The 20470-nt window shown below is 37.6% G+C and overlaps 1 protein-coding gene and 1 long non-coding RNA gene across 7 annotated transcripts; both read right to left on the minus strand.

Moving 5' to 3' along the window:
• Positions 1-246: 246 nt before the first annotated feature.
• Positions 247-13660, minus strand: LOC122877865 (N-acetyllactosaminide alpha-1,3-galactosyltransferase-like). 5 transcript variants are annotated; one of them, XM_044200029.1, is made up of 6 exons: positions 13622-13660; positions 6223-6316; positions 5460-5543; positions 5263-5358; positions 3242-3379; positions 247-2545 (listed from the first exon to the last, which is right to left on the minus strand). In XM_044200029.1, exons 2-6 carry the CDS (start codon positions 6225-6227, stop codon positions 1861-1863), a joined length of 1008 nt encoding a protein of 335 aa, XP_044055964.1. In that variant the 5' UTR covers positions 6228-6316; positions 13622-13660; the 3' UTR covers positions 247-1860. The 5 variants fall into 5 exon arrangements, with proteins under 5 accessions (XP_044055964.1, XP_044055983.1, XP_044055974.1 ...); XM_044200048.1 differs by lacking the exon at positions 13622-13660 and adding an exon at positions 11336-11347; XM_044200039.1 differs by lacking the exon at positions 13622-13660 and adding an exon at positions 8548-8597.
• A 1839-nt stretch (positions 13661-15499) lies between these two features.
• LOC122877885 lies at positions 15500-17700 on the minus strand. Of its 2 annotated transcripts, none has more exons than XR_006378371.1 (2): positions 17402-17700; positions 15500-16397 (listed from the first exon to the last, which is right to left on the minus strand). It is a non-coding gene; the product is annotated as an uncharacterized LOC122877885 (long non-coding RNA). The 2 variants fall into 2 exon arrangements; XR_006378370.1 differs by lacking the exon at positions 17402-17700 and adding an exon at positions 17334-17379.
• Positions 17701-20470: the final 2770 nt, after the last annotated feature.

Genomic DNA, 20470 nt, shown 5'->3' on the forward strand with positions numbered 1-20470 from the left:
ACAGGTGGCTGCTGTGTGGATCATGCTGAGCAGTGGGGTAGGCCACCCAGGGGTGAGCTGGGCAGTCTGGCTCTTGATATGTAATATTCATGTCTGTCTCATGTAGGTACTGCAGATACAGTACAACATAATTTTAGAGTATAAGGCTTCAAAAATGGTCAGTGCGTCTTTTGCCCTCACTGTGTGTGTAGGCTCACAGCTACGCAGCAAGCTAGACATACTTCCAATAAAGGTTGAAAAAAGGAGTTGGCCTTTGAAGTTTTTTACTGTTAAACAATATTGGACAACAAATTCAATGATAGTGATTACAAATCAGAAAACAATGAGTTGTTGTAAAAATTGGAAGGAAACTGGATTTACACAAGTATAGGCTAACTGGCAAATTAGTCCATCAAATCAGGAAAAGACGAAGTATCACCAGAGAAAGATCAATATTAAGCACAGTAAATAATTTAGTGAACATGCACATTTGAGTTCACAACAGTAAAAGTAAAAAGAGTTAACCCAACAGTTATGGAATTCTTTTCCTGTCTTTATTCAAGAGCGTGTTCTTTTAATTTGAGAGCACAACTTATTGATTTCAGTTCAGATTTTGTAAAACTTTCCCTCAAAACCCTGCCCTCGCACTCAAATAGCCCCTTTTGGTAGCTAGACAATGTCACAACACAAGTTACACTCAAAGTCATATGTTCTGTGTAATCGGTTTCATGCACAGCCCTGATGTCATTCCAAATCCTCCTGGCCAGTCTGAGGACAGAACTGGTGAAATACTTCAAGCAAGGCAACATACTTGCTCAGCTGCAAGTCTTAGAGCATGTAACATCTGCATGCGTTGTAGGTCACCAGGTTCCAGGCTGCATGCACTCCCTCCATTTTAGTTAGATAGGAGGCCATGTAGTGAAGCCAGTGAACATTTTGCAATGTTTATTATTTGGAAGTAACAGGACTGAATAACTGACTCAAGATGTTACAGTAATACTGTTTTCACTCACTAATTAATTCCAATCACTTGTACTTTGCTGTTTCTTTTGGCTGGTTGTTTGTGTTTGCGTCCTCACCATCCTCTCATCTCAGCCAGTTCACAGTCCTGGATTTTATATATAGTTTGTATGTTAGATAAATTGGAAACTTCAAGTTGCCCTTGAACGTATTTAAGTGCAATTTCTCTCAAGAAATACAATGGGAAAAATACACAAATAAAAAAGTACAAATTAATGCAAATTAAATAAATGTTTTTTCCACAGGAAGATATGGTGTCAAGTTATCAGCTCGTCTAAAGTTTGTCTTTTAAAATGATTTTTCATTAAGCAGATTTTAACTCTCTAACTGAGGTATTTTTGGGGGTGTGTCAGCTTGATTGACAGGCCACTCAGCATATCCCATTTGGTTGTGGTTGTTGCAGTTTGCTCATCCCACTTAATCTCCACCACTGTTTTCGACCAAATTTATGTTTTTTTTCCCCTCTCCAAAAACTGACAAAGGTGGTGATAGATGGCAGTATTGCTCATTAAACAACACATAAAATGCAAGGCATCATATGCTTCAATATACATTTGTCAGTAAATCCCTCAAAAAAATCAAAATATGACCAGGAAGTCAAATTTTATTTTAAAAATTTCTTTGCAAAAATCATTTAGTGAAGACATCTTTAAAATATTAGATTACACAAATGGCACATTATATCTTTTGTCAACATAATCCTTCTAAGACATGTCTGAAGACAACCATTAAGATGTACCTGAGTTCAGAAAAGGTAGAAAGAAGGGTCCCACTTTTCAAGGGTACCAATACAAAGCTTATAGTAAACAATCTTGCACTTTTCTCACAAAGTTATTCCAATTTATGGCTCTTCTAGCCACTCTATAGAGTACGAAGTGTGTCATAATGTTTTGGTGCCCATACTAGGCGGGTGACGTGTATGTCACTCATGTCACCAATACTCTGGTCCCAGCAGTACTCAGGAGAGAGCAGCCTGCTTGGTTTGTGAAACCAGAAGTACTTGTTTAGATGACTCTCATCATGCCACAGAGCCTCCACATCATTTAATTTGTCCTCCATGATACTCAGATAGCAGGCATCTGTCAAATTCTTCACATTTTCCCACAAGCCTCCAAAGAGAGCAGCATGGTAGTAGAAATCTCCAGTTTCCATGAAGGCTTTGGATTTGGGGTTTCTGTCATAGGTGAACTTCTCCTTTGGAAATTTGTAAAAGTGGGCGTGGAGCAAAGCCACAGAATCCCCCAGAGCCTCTGAGCCAAATCTCCCCTTAAACTCTTGATCCACATCAAAGCAGAAGACATAATTGCAGTGGTGACGAATCTCTGATTCTATGGCTTCTGATATGGTTTTCATACGCATCATAGAGATGTCCTGCCACCTGGAGTGCTTTTCTACCTGGATGACCTTCAGGCTTCGCTGAGGAGCAAGCTCGATGTTTGGTACCTTCTCTGCTTGATCCGTAAACACGTAATATGTCACTGGTAATCCCAACATAAAATGTTGTTCTGCAGAAGTAAGGAAAGTCTTGAGGTAGGCATCCAGGTACCTTAGGTAGAAACAGAGAGAAAAACAATTGCTGTTGCTCATAAGTCATTATGATGATGAGAAAAACGTTACAATATCCTGTCATTTGCAGAATGTTTGCGTGATGCTTTTGACATAGAAGTGCTATTGTTAAACATTGTTAGAAGATAACAGGTAGGTAGTTGCCTACTTTGATTTGCGCAGGAAAAAAGAGGGATGATGTATGTATGCCGTTTAATTAGTCTCAAACCCACACACATAAAAAACAGGTGCGTGCACGTGATACGAGCACACAGAACAGTATCCGCGAGCGGAAAAGCATCCTCGCAAGGGAGAATTTCTGCTCTGCGTTTACAAATGTGGTTCCGCGAGCACAGGACTGTGACAATTGCGAGCTAGACAATCGCGTGCTAGACCCTCCGTACGCGCTTGCAACTGCTCAACACTCAGCTGCTCGTCAAGATGAATTCTGCTAAGTGAATTGTGCATGAAACAAAATGTAATGTAGGCTATTTGTGTCGACAGCAGTGGCAAATATAATCCATGTAGTTTACAATTGCTACGAAAAAATGTAGACCCAATGCATAAGTTAGTTAAGGTTAGTGCTCGCAACTGCCTGTCTTCGACTGTGTCAGTGTTAAAACCAAACAGCCAAAGGTCATGGTCAGTATTCAAAGTGACCATGTTTTTGGAGAAACATGTTTATGGAGAAACAAACCTGCCCACAGCAAACACAGTGAGGGCCACAGATGAATGGGCTTGGATGTGATTTTGGTCATAAAGATTGGGGTCAAACATCCCTTCCCAGATGATAGGAGCTTTCCAAGATGTGATTGTTTGAACCCCTGGTCTGGTTCTGAAATGGAAGATAAAAACAAAGACATATGTTAAATAGTGTCATAGTTAGCCACATCTCACCCCCTATCCTTGTGTTCTCTAGTGTGCTCTCCTCTCCCTGTGTTCCATGTCAGTCCTCTGTTCGTCGCTGTGTGTGTGTGTGTGTGTGTACTGGCCTGGGTGGGGCTACACCTAATTCGCCCGCTCTGGAAGAGTGCTCATCGACCAGTGATTGTTTGCTGTATTACAATAAAGATAAAGATAAAAAACTACAATCCAGTTCTCCACCTCGCTGTGTTCTGCTTTTGGGTCCTTAGATCATGAACTACGACATAAACAGCCAAATGAGGAGGAGATTTACATTGTATTCACAACCATCAGCAAGTAATGAAACATTATGTGCCAAAAGGAATTTGTAGCAGTTGTGCCATAATTGCCTACTCAAAGATGTTTGTTTCTTGTACTTTCCATATAAATAATGATGAAACGACCATAATATTTGTTTTATTTTGTGAATGTTTTTGTTTATTGACATTTGATTTGATATAACTCTCTGAAGAGTTTAATATGACCTAATGTTACCATGTATTGCTGAGGAAGTTTACACTGTTCAGGATACCTGTTTTGCATTCTAACAAAAATCAAACAAATGTTTATACTGAAATTATGACTGCATAAATTCAAATGTAGTAACTTTTAAGGCCTTATATTTGCAAAGTTTTATCTAAGATATTTCAAGACTCAACAATGACTGTTATTTATTTGACTCAAAAGAAATATATGTCAAAGAAAACTCCAGGCCTTGAAAAATGCCAGAATGTATTATTATTTCAGGTTTCCTGTCCCACCCTTGGGCCCAGTAAATAATCAAAGTCACATCTACCTGTGCCAGCATGCACCTCATCGCTGCCACTGTGTCCCCTCGAAATTACGTTCATATACAACTAACCAACATACTAGTAGTGCTAATTGCATAAGCTGCTGATATTGACAACGTATTTCATGTGTATTTTTGTGGGTGGCTGTGGCTTGGTGGTACAGCAGGTTGTCCACCAATCAGAAGGTCAGTGTTTCAATCTCGGCTTCCCCCAGCCCACATGTCGAAGTGTCCTTGGGCAAGACACTGAACCTCAAATTGCTCCTGAGGGCTGTGCCTTTGGTGTGTGAGTGTGAATGATTAGTTAGTTACTTGGGAAGTTAGCATCTTCCATCAGCGCTATGTAGTGTGAAGCATACTGGTTTACCACCATGTTCTGAACAGTAATAATGGGAAAAGCAGGTCTTTTCAGTGTAATAGAATCATTAGAATCGTTCATTAAAAAGATTTGTTCAAAGGATTTGTTCTCCAAATGGTTCAGTGCTTGACCGAAGCATACATCACACGTCAGCATTAAGTTTTTACAGTCAAAATGCTGCTTGCCAATATGAATAAGGATGAACATGATGAAAACAGCGTGGATGTATGTTTACTTGCAGCCAGCTCGCAACAGCAAACATGGAAGCAACAAGGTTGCAGGGTTAATGCTTGTTTGAATGGCGAAATGGTCTGTAGGAGGTGGTGAACTGGTGTGTGTGTGTGTGTGCCTCAACAGACCCAATGTCTTACAATCCCTAAACAATAATGATTGCGTCATCTAGTGTTGTTTTAGATTTTTTTTAAATTTAATTTTATAACTATGATTTTTTTGTGTCATTTTGAGATTGTTTCCTTGTAATTAGGAGATAGTTTTCTCTTAGTTATGAGATGTTAACATGTGTTAGTTAAAATGATAAGAGATGGAAGTCGTAATTACAGTATTTTTCACCTCTCTGTGTAAAAGCACGTTTTTAAGTATACACATTAAATAAATTGACATGACTTCTTAGCCGATGCAGCCAAAACTAAAGGGTCAGATCTCTTACCCAAAGTTCAGCGAGTTGTCTAACTCGATGTTCTGTCTCAGCTCTCCTTCATCGGTCGCCAGCGGGTTGTCCGTTGGGACGAGGCTCGTTAAATATCTAATATTGAAAAATGTAAGTGATTCTTGCAAATAAATCAAATTGGCACCTGTGTGCTTTTGTAGGTCTTCAAGAGCAATAATGAGGACTTTGGTACTCACCTTAAATATAAGGAAGTGAAGCCGGAAACAAGCAACACAAGACAGCAGAAGATTCCAGCACCTCTTGCCTTATGAATAATCCCACTGGAGCAATGCAAAAGCAGACAAACAAAATAGAGAACACTTCTGTTCAACCTATATAAAATAGGGTTATAAATGACATTCAGTGTGTGATGTTATACTAAGCATGCAGCGCTGTGGCTAAGCTGTATGGGGGAGGAAGACTAAAGTGGCTGGTGACTGAAGAACATGGTGAAAGTGATGGTCTTTGATTTAGTTAAATTTACTGTAACTGAAATACCTTAACCTGAAAACTCTCATTTTAATGTACACAGCGTCCATGTTTTGGAGGAGGGCTATTCTACTGATTTATTATTATCTCCTCATCCAATTTACAAATAAAAACAAAACCAAAAAAGAAATCCACTTGTCCCTAGTGGTATCATACCGACAGATACAGAGCATTTAAAATTTAAATTTGAAAAACTGAGCATGCCCAGAAACAATGACCCCAGTCACTCTGGATAATCCACTGACCTCATGATTGATGAAATATTTTTTTTCCAGTACATTTACATGTACCAGTATTCAGTATTTGTTTATTAATTTGCATAAATTACTTCACCAGATCTAAAAAAAAGAAGATTATCTTTGCAAACATCACTGAGCTACTTTTTTCATGAATGTGGCTAATATTATATATTAATATTATAATATTATTGAAAATATTCGGAAACTCCCTGGAAGATGAGTGACAGGATACCTCATAGCTGCGAAAAACTGCCTCCTCTTTTTTCCAGTAAACAAACTCTTGTAGGAAGTGAAGGTATCTGTTGGCTGGTGGATTAAAATGGCACCTTGGAGAAAACAACATTCAGTTTACACACAGCAATGAGACCACAGAAGCCAACCAGTACTCTTTAACCACTGTCAATTATGTTGTTATTAGTTTTCTTTATCAACCACCTATCCGCTTAACTTAGCCAATAGGAGTAAGTATGATGAAAAAGAAAAACTGCATCTCTACAAAAACATTGTCATTGGCTATGATAGATAGATAGATAGATAGATAGATAGATAGATAGATAGATAGATAGATAGATAGATAGATAGATAGATAGATAGATAGATAGATAGATAAACCATCTGTATATAATGTCCATAGTACCTATTGCTCTATCCTGCACACACTTTATATCCTGCACTTGCTTATTGCACTTCTGGTTCGACCTAAACTGAATTTCGTTGCCTTGTACTTGTACATGTGTAATGACAATAAAGTTGAATCGAAGACAGAGTATTAGGAAGTGGGCACATTTTTAAAACTCATATAGATACCTTATAGCAGTGCCATGGACCTGTGCAGCTGATTCTGTATATATTAATCTCAGCACTGTTTTTCCTGCTCTTCACACTGTCAGGCTGGTGCAAGCAGGGTAAGGGGAAGATGAAGGACTGAAATGCAGATGACTGAGGCAGAGCAAGTGCAGTTCAGTGAATTTATTGACACACAAAAGGTACACAAGCTTCGGGAAGGTGAGGCAGGCATAAATCAAATCCAAAGAGCAGTCCAACACAAGCTAACAAATCCAGTAAGGAGCAGGCTTGTATCCACAGTCCAGTAAACAAGCAACAGGTCGGTGAATCCGATGTGTTGTGTATAAATTAAAATCATCACCACTACATTTTCATTCTGATTATGGAAATGATGCAAGTGAGCATATGTTTTGTTGACATTCTATTAAGTTTATTGTGCAATTATTACTTACAGTATTTTCCACCTCTCTGTAAAAGAAATCCACTTGTCCCTAGTGGTATCATACCGACAGATACAGAGCATTTAAAATTTAAATTCGAAAACTGAGCATGCCCAGAAACAATGACCCCAGTCACTCTGGATAATCCACTGACCTCATGATTGATGAAATATTTTTTACCAGTACATTTACATGTACCAGTATTCAGTATTTGTTTATTAATTTGCATGAATTACTTCACCAGATCTAAAAAAAAAGATTATCTTTGCAAACATCATAGCTTTTTTCAGTTGGGATTAAAAATTGGCACCTTGGATGAAACAGGATAACATTCAGTTTACACACAGCAATGGGTTGTGGAGACCACAGAAGCCAACAAACAGTACTCTTTAACCACTGTCAATTATGTTGTTATTAGTTTTCTTTATCAACCACCTATCCGCTTAACTTAGCCAATAGGAGTAAGTATGATGAAAAAGAAAAGGAAAACTCAAATTGAGGTGCAGACAGAAACACGGGATGTGTCCAAAATGACAGCCTATTTAACTTATTCACTACTCCCAGCATAATAGACACTCAAAAGTTTACTCAATAGTGATTTGAGATTTTGGACACTTCTCCACACCGCTGCTACAATTATTTCTCTCTCTGCCCACCCGCCTACCCTGAGCCTATAGGTTCTGCTCGAGGTTTCTGCCTGTTAAGGTAGTTTTTCCTCACCAAGTGCTCTTGGTGTGTGTATATCTATATCTATATATAATATTATAAAGAGTACGGTCTAGACCTGCTCTATACGAGAAGTGCAGTTAGATAACTTCTGTTGTGAATTGGCGCTATATAAATAAAATAGCATTTTCATTTTCCGTCTTCCCTGACAGGTATGAGGTTGCCTGTTCCTGGTTGCCATAGTGAGCTTGTTGGCCCAAAGCTGTGTACTTGTCATGGACATATATTTTTTTCATTCCATCATGAGAATCATTACATCGCTATATCGTGCATACATTTTATAATTCTGAAACCTAATAAAATGGCGGACAGCAAGTACACTGCGCTATTATAGTACATAGGAAGTGATAAAGACTAGTAGGCTATAATTTTCAAAATAAGAGATGGAAAAAGAAATTTTGTCAAACAACAAAAAGTCATTGGGAAAAAGATGTCATATTTATCACAAAGAAGTAAAAATTGTGTTGTTACATGTTTATCGATAAACTGCAACGTATTTCTAAACAGTCAAAGTGAGAGACATTATTTCTGACTTACCTGCGTGCAGGTTGTTCTCAGAGGTATAAATTCACAATACGCCCAGAAAAATAACAGGTTTGACTCACCTCAGTTTCCTTGTTTGGATTTTGCTCTGGTGTAGGTTACTGTTCCAACTTGGCTCACCCTGCTTTTTCCTTCTTCTTTCGTGTGAATTAAAAAATGGAAATCTACGTGCTTCTCCCGTTTTCAAAGCAGTAATTGGAATATAAGTTAAACCACAACCAGAAAAACGTGTTTTCACTTTTATTACTATATTATCTGTCCCTACTGCATCTCTACAAAAGCATTGTCATTGGCTATGATAGATAGATAGATAGATAGATAGATAGATAGATAGATAGATAGATAGATAGATAGATAGATAGATAGATAGATAGATAGATAGATAGATAGATAGATAGATAGATAGATAGATAGATAGATAAACCATCTGTATATAATGTCCATAGTACCTATTGCTCTATCCTGCACACACTTTATATCCTGCACTTGCTTATTGCACTTCTGATTCGACCTAAACTGTATTTCGTTTGCCTTGTACTTGTACATGTGTAATGACAATAAAGTTGAATCGAAGACAGAGTATTAGGAAGTGGGCACATTTTAAAACTCATATAGATACCTTATAGCAGTGCCATGGACCTGTGCAGCTGATTCTGTATATATTAATCTCAGCACTGTTTTCCTGCTCTTCACACTGTCAGGGCTGGTGCAAGCAGGGTAAGGGGAAGATGAAGGACTGAAATGCAGATGACTGAGGCAGAGCAAGTGCAGTTCAGTGAATTTATTGACACACAAAAAGGTACACAAGCTTCGGGAAGGTGAGGCAGGCATAAATCAAATCCAAAGAGCAGTCCAACACAAGCTAACAAATCCAGTAAGGAGCAGGCTTGTATCCACAGTCCAGTAAACAAGCAACAGGTCGGTGAATCCGATGTGTTGTGTATAAATTAAAATCATCACCACTACATTTTCATTCTGATTATGGAAATGATGCAAGTGAGGCATATGTTTTGTTGACATTCTATTAAGTTTATTGTGCAATTATTACTTACAGTATTTTCCACCTCTCTGTAAAAGAAATCCACTTGTCCCTAGTGGTATCATACCGACAGATACAGAGCATTTAAAATTTAAATTCGAAAAACTGAGCATGCCCAGAAACAATGACCCCAGTCACTCTGGATAATCCACTGACCTCATGATTGAAGAAATATTTTTTCCCAGTACATTTACATGTACCAGTATTCAGTATTTGTTTATTAATTTGCATGAATTACTTCACCAGATCTAAAAAAAAGAAGATTATCTTTGCAAACATCACTGAGCTACTTTTTTCATGAATTTGGCTACTGAAAATATTTGGAAACTCCCTGGAAGATGAGTGACAGGATACCTCATAGCTGCGAAAAACTGCCTCCTCTTTTTCCAGTAAACAAACTCTTGTGGGGTGCACGGTGGCAGAGCGGCTAAAGCTCCTGCCTCCCAATAAGGAGATCTTGGGTTCGTGGGATCGATTCCCCGGACCAGACCAACATCACACAATCTCTCTGGGTGGAGTCTGCATGTCCTCCCACTGTGTTACCGTGGGTTCTCTCCGGGTTCTCCGGCTTCCTCCCACCGTCCAAAGACATGCATGTGTAGGTTAATTGATAACTCTAAAATTTTTGCCCGTATTGAATGAATGTGAGAGTGAATGGTTGTCTGTCCTTGTGTCTGTGTCTGTGTTAGCCCTGGCACGAGTTGGCCACTGTCCAGGGTGTACCCTGCCTAAGGCCCAAAGTCACTGGGATAGGCTCCAGTCACCCGCGACCCCTAACGGGACCCGCCAAGCGGTAGAAAATGGATGGATGGATGGATGGACAAACTCTTGTAGGAAGTGAAGGTATCTGTTGGCTGGTGGATTAAAATGGCACCTTGGAGAAAACAACATTCAGTTTACACACAGCAATGAGACCACAGAAGCCAACCAGTACTCTTTAACCACTGTCAATTATGTTGTTATTAGTTTTCTTTATCAACCACCTATCCGCTTAACTTAGCCAATAGGAGTAAGTATGATGAAAAGAAAAGGAAAACTCAAATTGAGGTGCAGACAGAAACACGGGATGTGTCCAAAATGACAGCCTATTTAACTTATTCACTACTCCCAGCATAATAGACACTCAAAAGTTTACTCAATAGTGATTTGAGATTTTGGACACTTCTCCACACCGCTGCTACAATTATTTCTCTCTCTGCCCACCCGCCTACCCTGAGCCTATAGGTTCTGCTCGAGGTTTCTGCCTGTTAAGGTAGTTTTTCCTCACCAAGTGCTCTTGGTGTGTGTATATCTATATCTATATATAATATTATAAAGAGTACGGTCTAGACCTGCTCTATACGAAGAAGTGCAGTTAGATAACTTCTGTTGTGAATTGGCGCTATATAAATAAAATAGCATTTTCATTTTCCGTCTTCCTGACAGGTATGAGGTTGCCTGTTCCTGGTTGCCATAGTGAGCTTGTTGGCCCAAAGCTGTGTACTTGTCATGGACATATATTTTTTTCATTCCATCATGAGAATCATTACATCGCTATATCGTGCATACATTTTATAATTCTGAAACCTAATAAAATGGCGGACAGCAAGTACACTGCGCTATTATAGTACATAGGAAGTGATAAAGACTAGTAGGCTATAATTTTCAAAATAAGAGATGGAAAAAGAAATTTTGTCAAACAACAAAGTCATTGGGGGGAAAAAGATGTCATATTTATCACAAAGAAGTAAAAATTGTGTTGTTACATGTTTATCGATAAACTGCAACGTATTTCTAAACAGTCAAAGTGAGAGACATTATTTCTGACTTACCTGCGTGCAGGTTGTTCTCAGAGGTATAAATTCACAATACGCCCAGAAAAATAACAGGTTTGACTCACCTCAGTTTCCTTGTTTGGATTTTGCTCTGGTGTGAGTTACTGTTCCAACTTGGCTCACCCTGCTTTTTTCCTTCTTCTTTTTCGTGTGAATTAAAAAATGGAAATCTACGTGCTTCTCCCGTTTTCAAAGCAGTAATTGGAATATAAGTTAAACTTCACAACCAGAAAAACGTGTTTTTCACTTTTATTACTATATTATCTAAAACCATAACCAGAAAATGTCCTCTACTGCATCTCTACAAAAAGCATTGTTGTCATTGGCTATGATAGATAGATAGATAGATAGATAGATAGATAGATAGATAGATAGATAGATAGATAGATAGATAGATAGATGATAGATAGATAGATAGATAGATAGATAGATAGATAGATAGATAGATAGATAGATAGATAGATAGATAAACCATCTGTATATAATGTCCATAGTACCTATTGCTCTATCCTGCACACACTTTATATCCTGCACTTGCTTATTGCACTTCTGATTCGACCTAAACTGTATTTCGTTGCCTTGTACTTGTACATGTGTAATGACAATAAAGTTGAATCGAAGACAGAGTATTAGGAAGTGGGCACATTTTTAAAACTCATATAGATACCTTATAGCAGTGCCATGGACCTGTGCAGCTGATTCTGTATATATTAATCTCAGCACTGTTTTCCTGCTCTTCACACTGTCAGGGCTGGTGCAAGCAGGGTAAGGGAAGATGAAGGACTGAAATGCAGATGACTGAGGCAGAGCAAGTGCAGTTCAGTGAATTTATTGACACACAAAAGGTAAGCTGCAAGGTCAGTGCATAAATCAAATCAAAAGAGCAGTCCAACACAAGCTACAAATCAGTAAGGAGCAGGCTTCCACAGTCCAGTAAACAAGCAACAGGTCAGGCCATATGTTGTGTAATTAAAATCCACCCACTACATTTTCATTCTGAGTGCAATGATGCAAGTGAGCATATGTTTTGTTGACATTCTAAAGTTTATTGTGCAAAACTAACAGTAGTAAAAGAAATCCACTTGTCCCTAGTGGTATCACACAGACCAGAGCATTTAAAATTTAAATTCGAAAAACTGAGGCCCAGAAACAATGACCCCAGTCACTCTGGATAATCCACTGACCTCATGATTGAAGAAATATTTTTTCCCAGTACATTTACATGTGTATTCAGTATGTTTATTAATTTGCATAAAATACTTCACCAGATCTAAAAAAAGAAGATTATCTTTGCAAACATCACTGAGCTACTATGGGGCTACTGAAAATATTTGGGTTGGCTGGTGGATTAAAAATGGCACCTTGAGAAAAACAACATTCAGTTTACACACAGCAATGAGACCACAGAAGCCAACCAGTACTCTTTAACCACTGTCAATTATGTTGTTATTAGTTTTCTTTATCAACCACCTATCCGCTTAACTTAGCCAATAGGAGTAAGTATGATGAAAAAGAAAAAGAAAACTCAAATTGAGGTGCAGACAGAAACACGGGATGTGTCCAAAATGACAGCCTATTTAACTTATTCACTACTCCCAGCATAATAGACACTCAAAAGTTTACTCAATAGTGATTTGAGATTTTGGACACTTCTCCACACCGCTGCTACAATTATTTCTCTCTCTGCCCATCCGCCTACCCTGAGCCTATAGGTTCTGCTCGAGGTTTCTGCCTGTTAAGGTAGTTTTTCCTCACCAAGTGCTCTTGGTGTGTGTATATCTATATCTATATATAATATTATAAAGAGTACGGTCTAGACCTGCTCTATACGAGAAGTGCAGTTAGATAACTTCTGTTGTGAATTGGCGCTATATAAATAAAATAGCATTTTCATTTTCCGTCTTCCCTGACAGGTATGAGGTTGCCTGTTCCTGGTTGCCATAGTGAGCTTGTTGGCCCAAAGCTGTGTACTTGTCATGGACATATATTTTTTTCATTCCATCATGAGAATCATTACATCGCTATATTGTGCATACATTTTATAATTCTGAAACCTAATAAAATGGCGGACAGCAAGTACACTGCGCTATTATAGTACATAGGAAGTGATAAAGACTAGTATAATTTTCAAAATAAGAGATGGAAAAAGAAATTTTGTCAAACAACAAAATCATTGGTGTGATATTTATCACAATGAAGTAAAAATTGTGTTGTTACATGTTTATCGATAAACTGCAACGTATTTCTAAACAGTCAAAGTGAGAGACATTATTTCTGACTTACCTGCGTGCAGGTTGTTCTCACAGGTATAAATTCACAATACGCCCAGAACAATAACAGGTTTGACTCACCTCAGTTTCCTTTTTTGGACTTTGCTCTGGTGTAGGTTACTGTTCCAACTGGCCAAATAAATTCCACTGTTGCATAAATTTCCCTTCATGTGCCACACTGACACTACTGGGAGGGGACGAACAGAGAGCAGCTCAGTTGTGATTGGGGTGGGGGTAGTATATTTGTCTGTTTAAATATTATATATAATCCTTGATAGAAGACATTATTGGGCTACATTACCCTATTTCTAGTAGGTTATTTCTTATTTCACCATTTTGGTTTTCTCATAAACTACTTTAATCTGCTCACCCTGCTTTCCCCTTCTTCTTTTGTGTGAATTAAAAAAACGGAAATCTACGTGCTTTTCCCGTTTTCAAATCAGTAATATAATAATAATAAAACTTTATTTATAGAGCACTTATCAAAACAAAGTACAAAGTGCTTCACAACAAGAGAAATAAAATACCACAGTGAATGACAAAATATTAAGAAATAAAATACATAAAAAACACAAAAGCAATAAAATAAACAGCCAGTTCAGGTTAAATCAGGATATGCTTTCAGATAAAAATGTGTTTCGAGAAGAGACTTAAACGAAGACACTGACTCAGACAACCTAATTTTTTCAGGCAGGTTGTTCCAGAGCCTCGGGGCCCTGATAGCAAAAGCTCTGTCCCCCTTAGTTTTCATCCTGGACTCAGGAACAGCCAGAAGACCCCTGCCTGAAGATCTCAAACTACGTGAAGGTTCATAAGGGATTACAAGGTCTAAAATATAGTCTGGAGCCAGGCCATGAAGAGCCTTAAAAGTAATCAACAAGATCTTAAAATCCATCCTAAAACAAACAGGGAGCCGATGTAAAGAGGCTGAAACAGGTGTGATGTGGTCGTACCTCTTGGTCCTGGTTAACAGCCGAGCAGCTGAGTTTTGTACATTCTGCAGTCCTGTCAAAGTTTTTTGATTAAGACAAGTGAAGAGGCTGTTACAATAATCAAGGCGTGAGGAGATAGTAATTGGAATAGCAGTAAAACCATAACCAGAAAATTCAATTTTTCGCTTTTATTACTATATTATCTGTCCCTACTGCATCTCTACAAAAACATTGTCATTGGCTATGATAGATAGATAGATAGATAGATAGATAGATAGATAGATAGATAGATAGATAGATAGATAGATAGATAGATAGATAGATAGATAGATAGATAGATAGATAGATAGATAGATAGATAGATAGATAGATAAACCATCTGTATATAATGTCCATAGTACCTATTGCTCTATCCTGCACACACTTTATATCCTGCACTTGCTTATTGCACTTCTGGTTCGACCTAAACTGAATTTCGTTGCCTTGTACTTGTACATGTGTAATGACAATAAAGTTGAATCGAAGACAGAGTATTAGGAAGTGGGCACATTTTTAAAACTCATATAGATACCTTATAGCAGTGCCATGGACCTGTGCAGCTGATTCTGTATATATTAATCTCAGCACTGTTTTCCTGCTCTTCACACTGTCAGGGCTGGTGCAAGCAGGGTAAGGGGAAGATGAAGGACTGAAATGCAGATGACTGAGGCAGAGCAAGTGCAGTTCAGTGAATTTATTGACACACAAAAGGTACACAAGCTTCGGGAAGGTGAGGCAGGCATAAATCAAATCCAAAGAGCAGTCCAACACAAGCTAACAAATCCAGTAAGGAGCAGGCTTGTATCCACAGTCCAGTAAACAAGCAACAGGTCGGTGAATCCGATGTGTTGTGTATAAATTAAAATCATCACCACTACATTTTCATTCTGATTATGGAAATGATGCAAGTGAGGCATATGTTTTGTTGACATTCTATTAAGTTTATTGTGCAATTATTACTTACAGTATTTTCCACCTCTCTGTAAAAGAAATCCACTTGTCCCTAGTGGTATCATACCGACAGATACAGAGCATTTAAAATTTAAATTCGAAAAACTGAGCATGCCCAGAAACAATGACCCCAGTCACTCTGGATAATCCACTGACCTCATGATTGATGAAATATTTTTTTACCAGTACATTTACATGTACCAGTATTCAGTATTTGTTTATTAATTTGCATGAATTACTTCACCAGATCTAAAAAAAAGAAGATTATCTTTGCAAACATCACTGAGCTACTTTTTTCATGAATTTGGCTACTGAAAAAATTCGGAGACTCCCTGGAAGATGAGTGACAGGATACCTCATAGCTGCGAAAAACTGCCTCCTCTTTTTTTCCAGTAAACAAACTCTTGTGGGGTGCACGGTGGCAGAGCGGCTAAAGCTCCTGCCTCCCAATAAGGAGATCTTGGGTTCGTGGGATCGATTCCCGGACCAGACCAACATCACACAATCTCTCTGGGTGGAGTCTGCATGTCCTCCCGTGTTACCGTGGGTTCTCTCCGGGTTCTCCGGCTTCCTCCCACCGTCCAAAGACATGCATGTGTAGGTTAATTGATAACTCTAAAATTTTTGCCCGTATTGAATGAATGTGAGAGTGAATGGTTGTCTGTCCTTGTCTGTGTCTGTGTTAGCCCTGCGACGAGTTGGCCACTGTCAAGGGTGTACCCTGCCTAAGGCCCAAAGTCACTGGGATAGGCTCCAGTCACCCGCGACCCCTAACGGGACCAAGCGGTAGAAAATGGATGGATGGATGGATGGACAAACTCTTGTAGGAAGTGAAGGTATCTGTTGGCTGGTGGATTAAAATGGCACCTTGGAGAAAACAACATTCAGTTTACACACAGCAATGAGACCACAGAAGCCAACCAGTACTCTTTAACCACTGTCAATTATGTTGTTATTAGTTTTCTTTATCAACCACCTATCCGCTTAACTTAGCCAATAGGAGTAAGTATGATGAAAAAGAAAAGGAAAACTCAAATTGAGGTGCAGACAGAAACACGGGATGTGTCCAAAATGACAGCCTATTTAACTTATTCACTACTCCCAGCATAATAGACACTCAAAAGTTTACTCAATAGTGATTTGAGATTTTGGACACTTCTCCACACCGCTGCTACAATTATTTCTCTCTCTGCCCACCCGCCTACCCTGAGCCTATAGGTTCTGCTCGAGGTTTCTGCCTGTTAAGGTAGTTTTTCCTCACCAAGTGCTCTTGGTGTGTGTATATCTATATCTATATATAATATTATAAAGAGTACGGTCTAGACCTGCTCTATACGAGAAGTGCAGTTAGATAACTTCTGTTGTGAATTGGCGCTATATAAATAAAATAGCATTTTCATTTTCCGTCTTCCTGACAGGTATGAGGTTGCCTGTTCCTGGTTGCCATAGTGAGCTTGTTGGCCCAAAGCTGTGTACTTGTCATGGACATATATTTTTTCATTCCATCATGAGAATCATTACATCGCTATATTGTGCATACATTTTATAATTCTGAAACCTAATAAAATGGCGGACAGCAAGTACACTGCGCTATTATAGTACATAGGAAGTGATAAAGACTAGTAGGCTATAATTTTCAAAATAAGAGATGGAAAAAGAAATTTTGTCAAACAACAAAGTCATTGGGGGGAAAAAGATGTCATATTTATCACAAAGAAGTAAAAATTGTGTTGTTACATGTTTATCGATAAACTGCAACGTATTTCTAAACAGTCAAAGTGAGAGACATTATTTCTGACTTACCTGCGTGCAGGTTGTTCTCAGAGGTATAAATTCACAATACGCCCAGAAAAATAACAGGTTTGACTCACCTCAGTTTCCTTGTTTGGATTTTGCTCTGGTGTAGGTTACTGTTCCAACTTGGCTCACCCTGCTTTTTCCTTCTTCTTTCGTGTGAATTAAAAAAATGGAAATCTACGTGCTTCTCCCGTTTTCAAAGCAGTAATTGGAATATAAGTTAAACCACAACCAGAAAAACGTGTTTTTCACTTTTATTACTATATTATCTGTCCCTACTGCATCTCTACAAAAGCATTGTCATTGGCTATGATAGATAGATAGATAGATAGATAGATAGATAGATAGATAGATAGATAGATAGATAGATAGATAGATAGATAGATAGATAGATAGATAGATAGATAGATAGATAGATAGATAGATAGATAGATAGATAGATAAACCATCTGTATATAATGTCCATAGTACCTATTGCTCTATCCTGCACACACTTTATATCCTGCACTTGCTTATTGCACTTCTGATTCGACCTAAACTGTATTTCGTTGCCTTGTACTTGTACATGTGTAATGACAATAAAGTTGAATCGAAGACAGAGTATTAGGAAGTGGGCACATTTTTAAAACTCATATAGATACCTTATAGCAGTGCCATGGACCTGTGCAGCTGATTCTGTATATATTAATCTCAGCACTGTTTTCCTGCTCTTCACACTGTCAGGGCTGGTGCAAGCAGGGTAAGGGGAAGATGAAGGACTGAAATGCAGATGACTGAGGCAGAGCAAGTGCAGTTCAGTGAATTTATTGACACACAAAAGGTACACAAGCTTCGGGAAGGTGAGGCAGGCATAAATCAAATCCAAAGAGCAGTCCAACACAAGCTAACAAATCCAGTAAGGAGCAGGCTTGTATCCACAGTCCAGTAAACAAGCAACAGGTCGTAACGCTCACAGTAATCGTATTTTCGGCATATAGCTGTTAATTTCATATGGATGAATAATTTTTCAACAAAAAATCATTGTGTATTTTATAATAAAAATTTCTGAATCTTATCGAAAATCGAGATCTAACATAAGTGAAGATATTACTACTTAATTCGTTTCAGAGGTAAAAATTCATTGCCAAGAAAACGGTTTATCACAATAATTGTTGTTGTCGTGGTTACTGTCAACTGCCAATAAATCCATGTGAAATTTTCTCTTCCGCTGCAGATTTGGTCAGGAATCACATATCCGAGTGTAGGTTGATATCAGTTTTTAATTGATATAATCCTTGATAGATACTTTGCTCTACCATTCATGGTATTTATTATTCACCTTTGTTTCTCTACACTACTTAACGCCACTCTTCCTGTTCTGTGGGAATTAATAGATCTATGTTTTCATTTCAATAGAAATATAAGATAAAATTTTTTGAGATTATAAAAATTACAATGTTACAACAAAATTAACCAATGCAAAATTAAATAATATAAAACACAAAACAATAGATAACAGCTTTCAGTAAAGATCCTTAATAAAAATTTTTAAGTTAAAAAGAAAATGTCAACAACAATTTAAGCAGGTGTTCCAAACTGGGCCTATACAAACCTGCCAACATTTTACCTGACTCTAGTAAAAGACCTCTAAGATTCAAATATTGAAGTTAAAGGATTAAAGCTAAAAGCCTACCAGGCCATGAGCCTTCAGAATCAGGTTAAAATCCACCAACAAAGGTTCTTAAAAGGTAAACAGGGAGGTCTATCTGCGTAAAGCTAGAGGATTTTTATTGAATCTAAGTTTTTGATAAACATGAAGAGGCTTTAAATAATCAAGCGTAGAATTAATTGGAACCGAGTAAAGCTAGCCAAAAGTTATGTTCTTTTTCTATTGTTCCTCGCACTATATACATTTCTTGCTTAAGTTTGATAAGAAATAAAGGTGTAATAATAATGTAGTAGATAGAAGAATAGATAATAATAAAAAAATAAACCATTTTATAATTCATGCCTATTGCTCTTCAACATTTATTGCTATTGTTATCATTTGGTTGACTAAAATTTTTGTTAATGAAGTTAGAATAATGAAGAAGAAGATATAGAAGTGGGACATTTTAAAATCAATACCTATTGCTCCTGACCTTACGATTGTTATTATCTCACAGTTTTCCTAACTACTTGTCGGCTTGGTCATGGTAAGAAATAAGTGAAAGAAGAGAGAGAGAGTCATTAGGAATTATGAACCTAAAGGTACCAAGCTTCGGAGGTGGTAAATCAATCTAATTTCCACTCTAACATTCGTAAGGAGCAGCTTGGTCCAGCGTAAACTAAATAGTGTGACCGTGTTTGTATAATAATTATCACACAATTTCATTCGTTTGGAAATGATGCAATGAGAATATTTTTTTTTAATTATAAATTATATCAGTTTTCCACATCGAAAGAAACATCCGTGAATCATACAGAAAACATTTAAAATTAAATAAAACTAATCCAGAAAAAGGATACTCATAGTTTCATGGCTGTGAATTAAAATGACTTATACAAATTCATTCAAGCAAACCACAGTCCCTCAGGACTCTTTACCACTGTCAATTATTTTTTATTTTTTACGAACCCAGAACATGCAAGGATAAGTTCAGTGAGGATAAAAATGAAATTAGGGAACAAACAGATTCCAAAATGAACCATAACTTATCACTACTCAACAATGACATAAGTTTATATGTATTTAACTTTGCTTCACACGGAATATTTTCTGAATACCGCACCTGAGTTAGTTACAGGTTTCTCAAGAGCTTTTACTACAAGGCCTGATTGAACTAACTTATAAATATTTTGAGATTTTGACTCTCATACGTGCTAATACTTCTTTGTATTGGCCTAAAATAAAATAGATTTTATTTCCGCTTCTAAGGTATTAGTGCCGTTCTGGTGCTAGTAATTGTAGTCATAGTATATTAGATGGTAACTTTTTCATTCCATAGCATTAATACTTTTGTGCATACACTTTATAAATGAAATGCATTTGTCGACTCTAACGGATTTGTCTGGTTGCAAGTAGTAATTCAAAATTGATGGAAAATTTTGTCAAAATAAATCATTGTTATATTATCCATGAAGTAAAATTTGTTTAATTTTACATAAATGCAAGATTTAACATA

The sequence above is a fragment of the Siniperca chuatsi genome, linkage group LG1 (genome assembly GCF_020085105.1).
Source record: "Siniperca chuatsi isolate FFG_IHB_CAS linkage group LG1, ASM2008510v1, whole genome shotgun sequence".
In the NCBI taxonomy this organism is placed as follows: Eukaryota; Metazoa; Chordata; class Actinopteri; order Centrarchiformes; family Sinipercidae; genus Siniperca; species Siniperca chuatsi.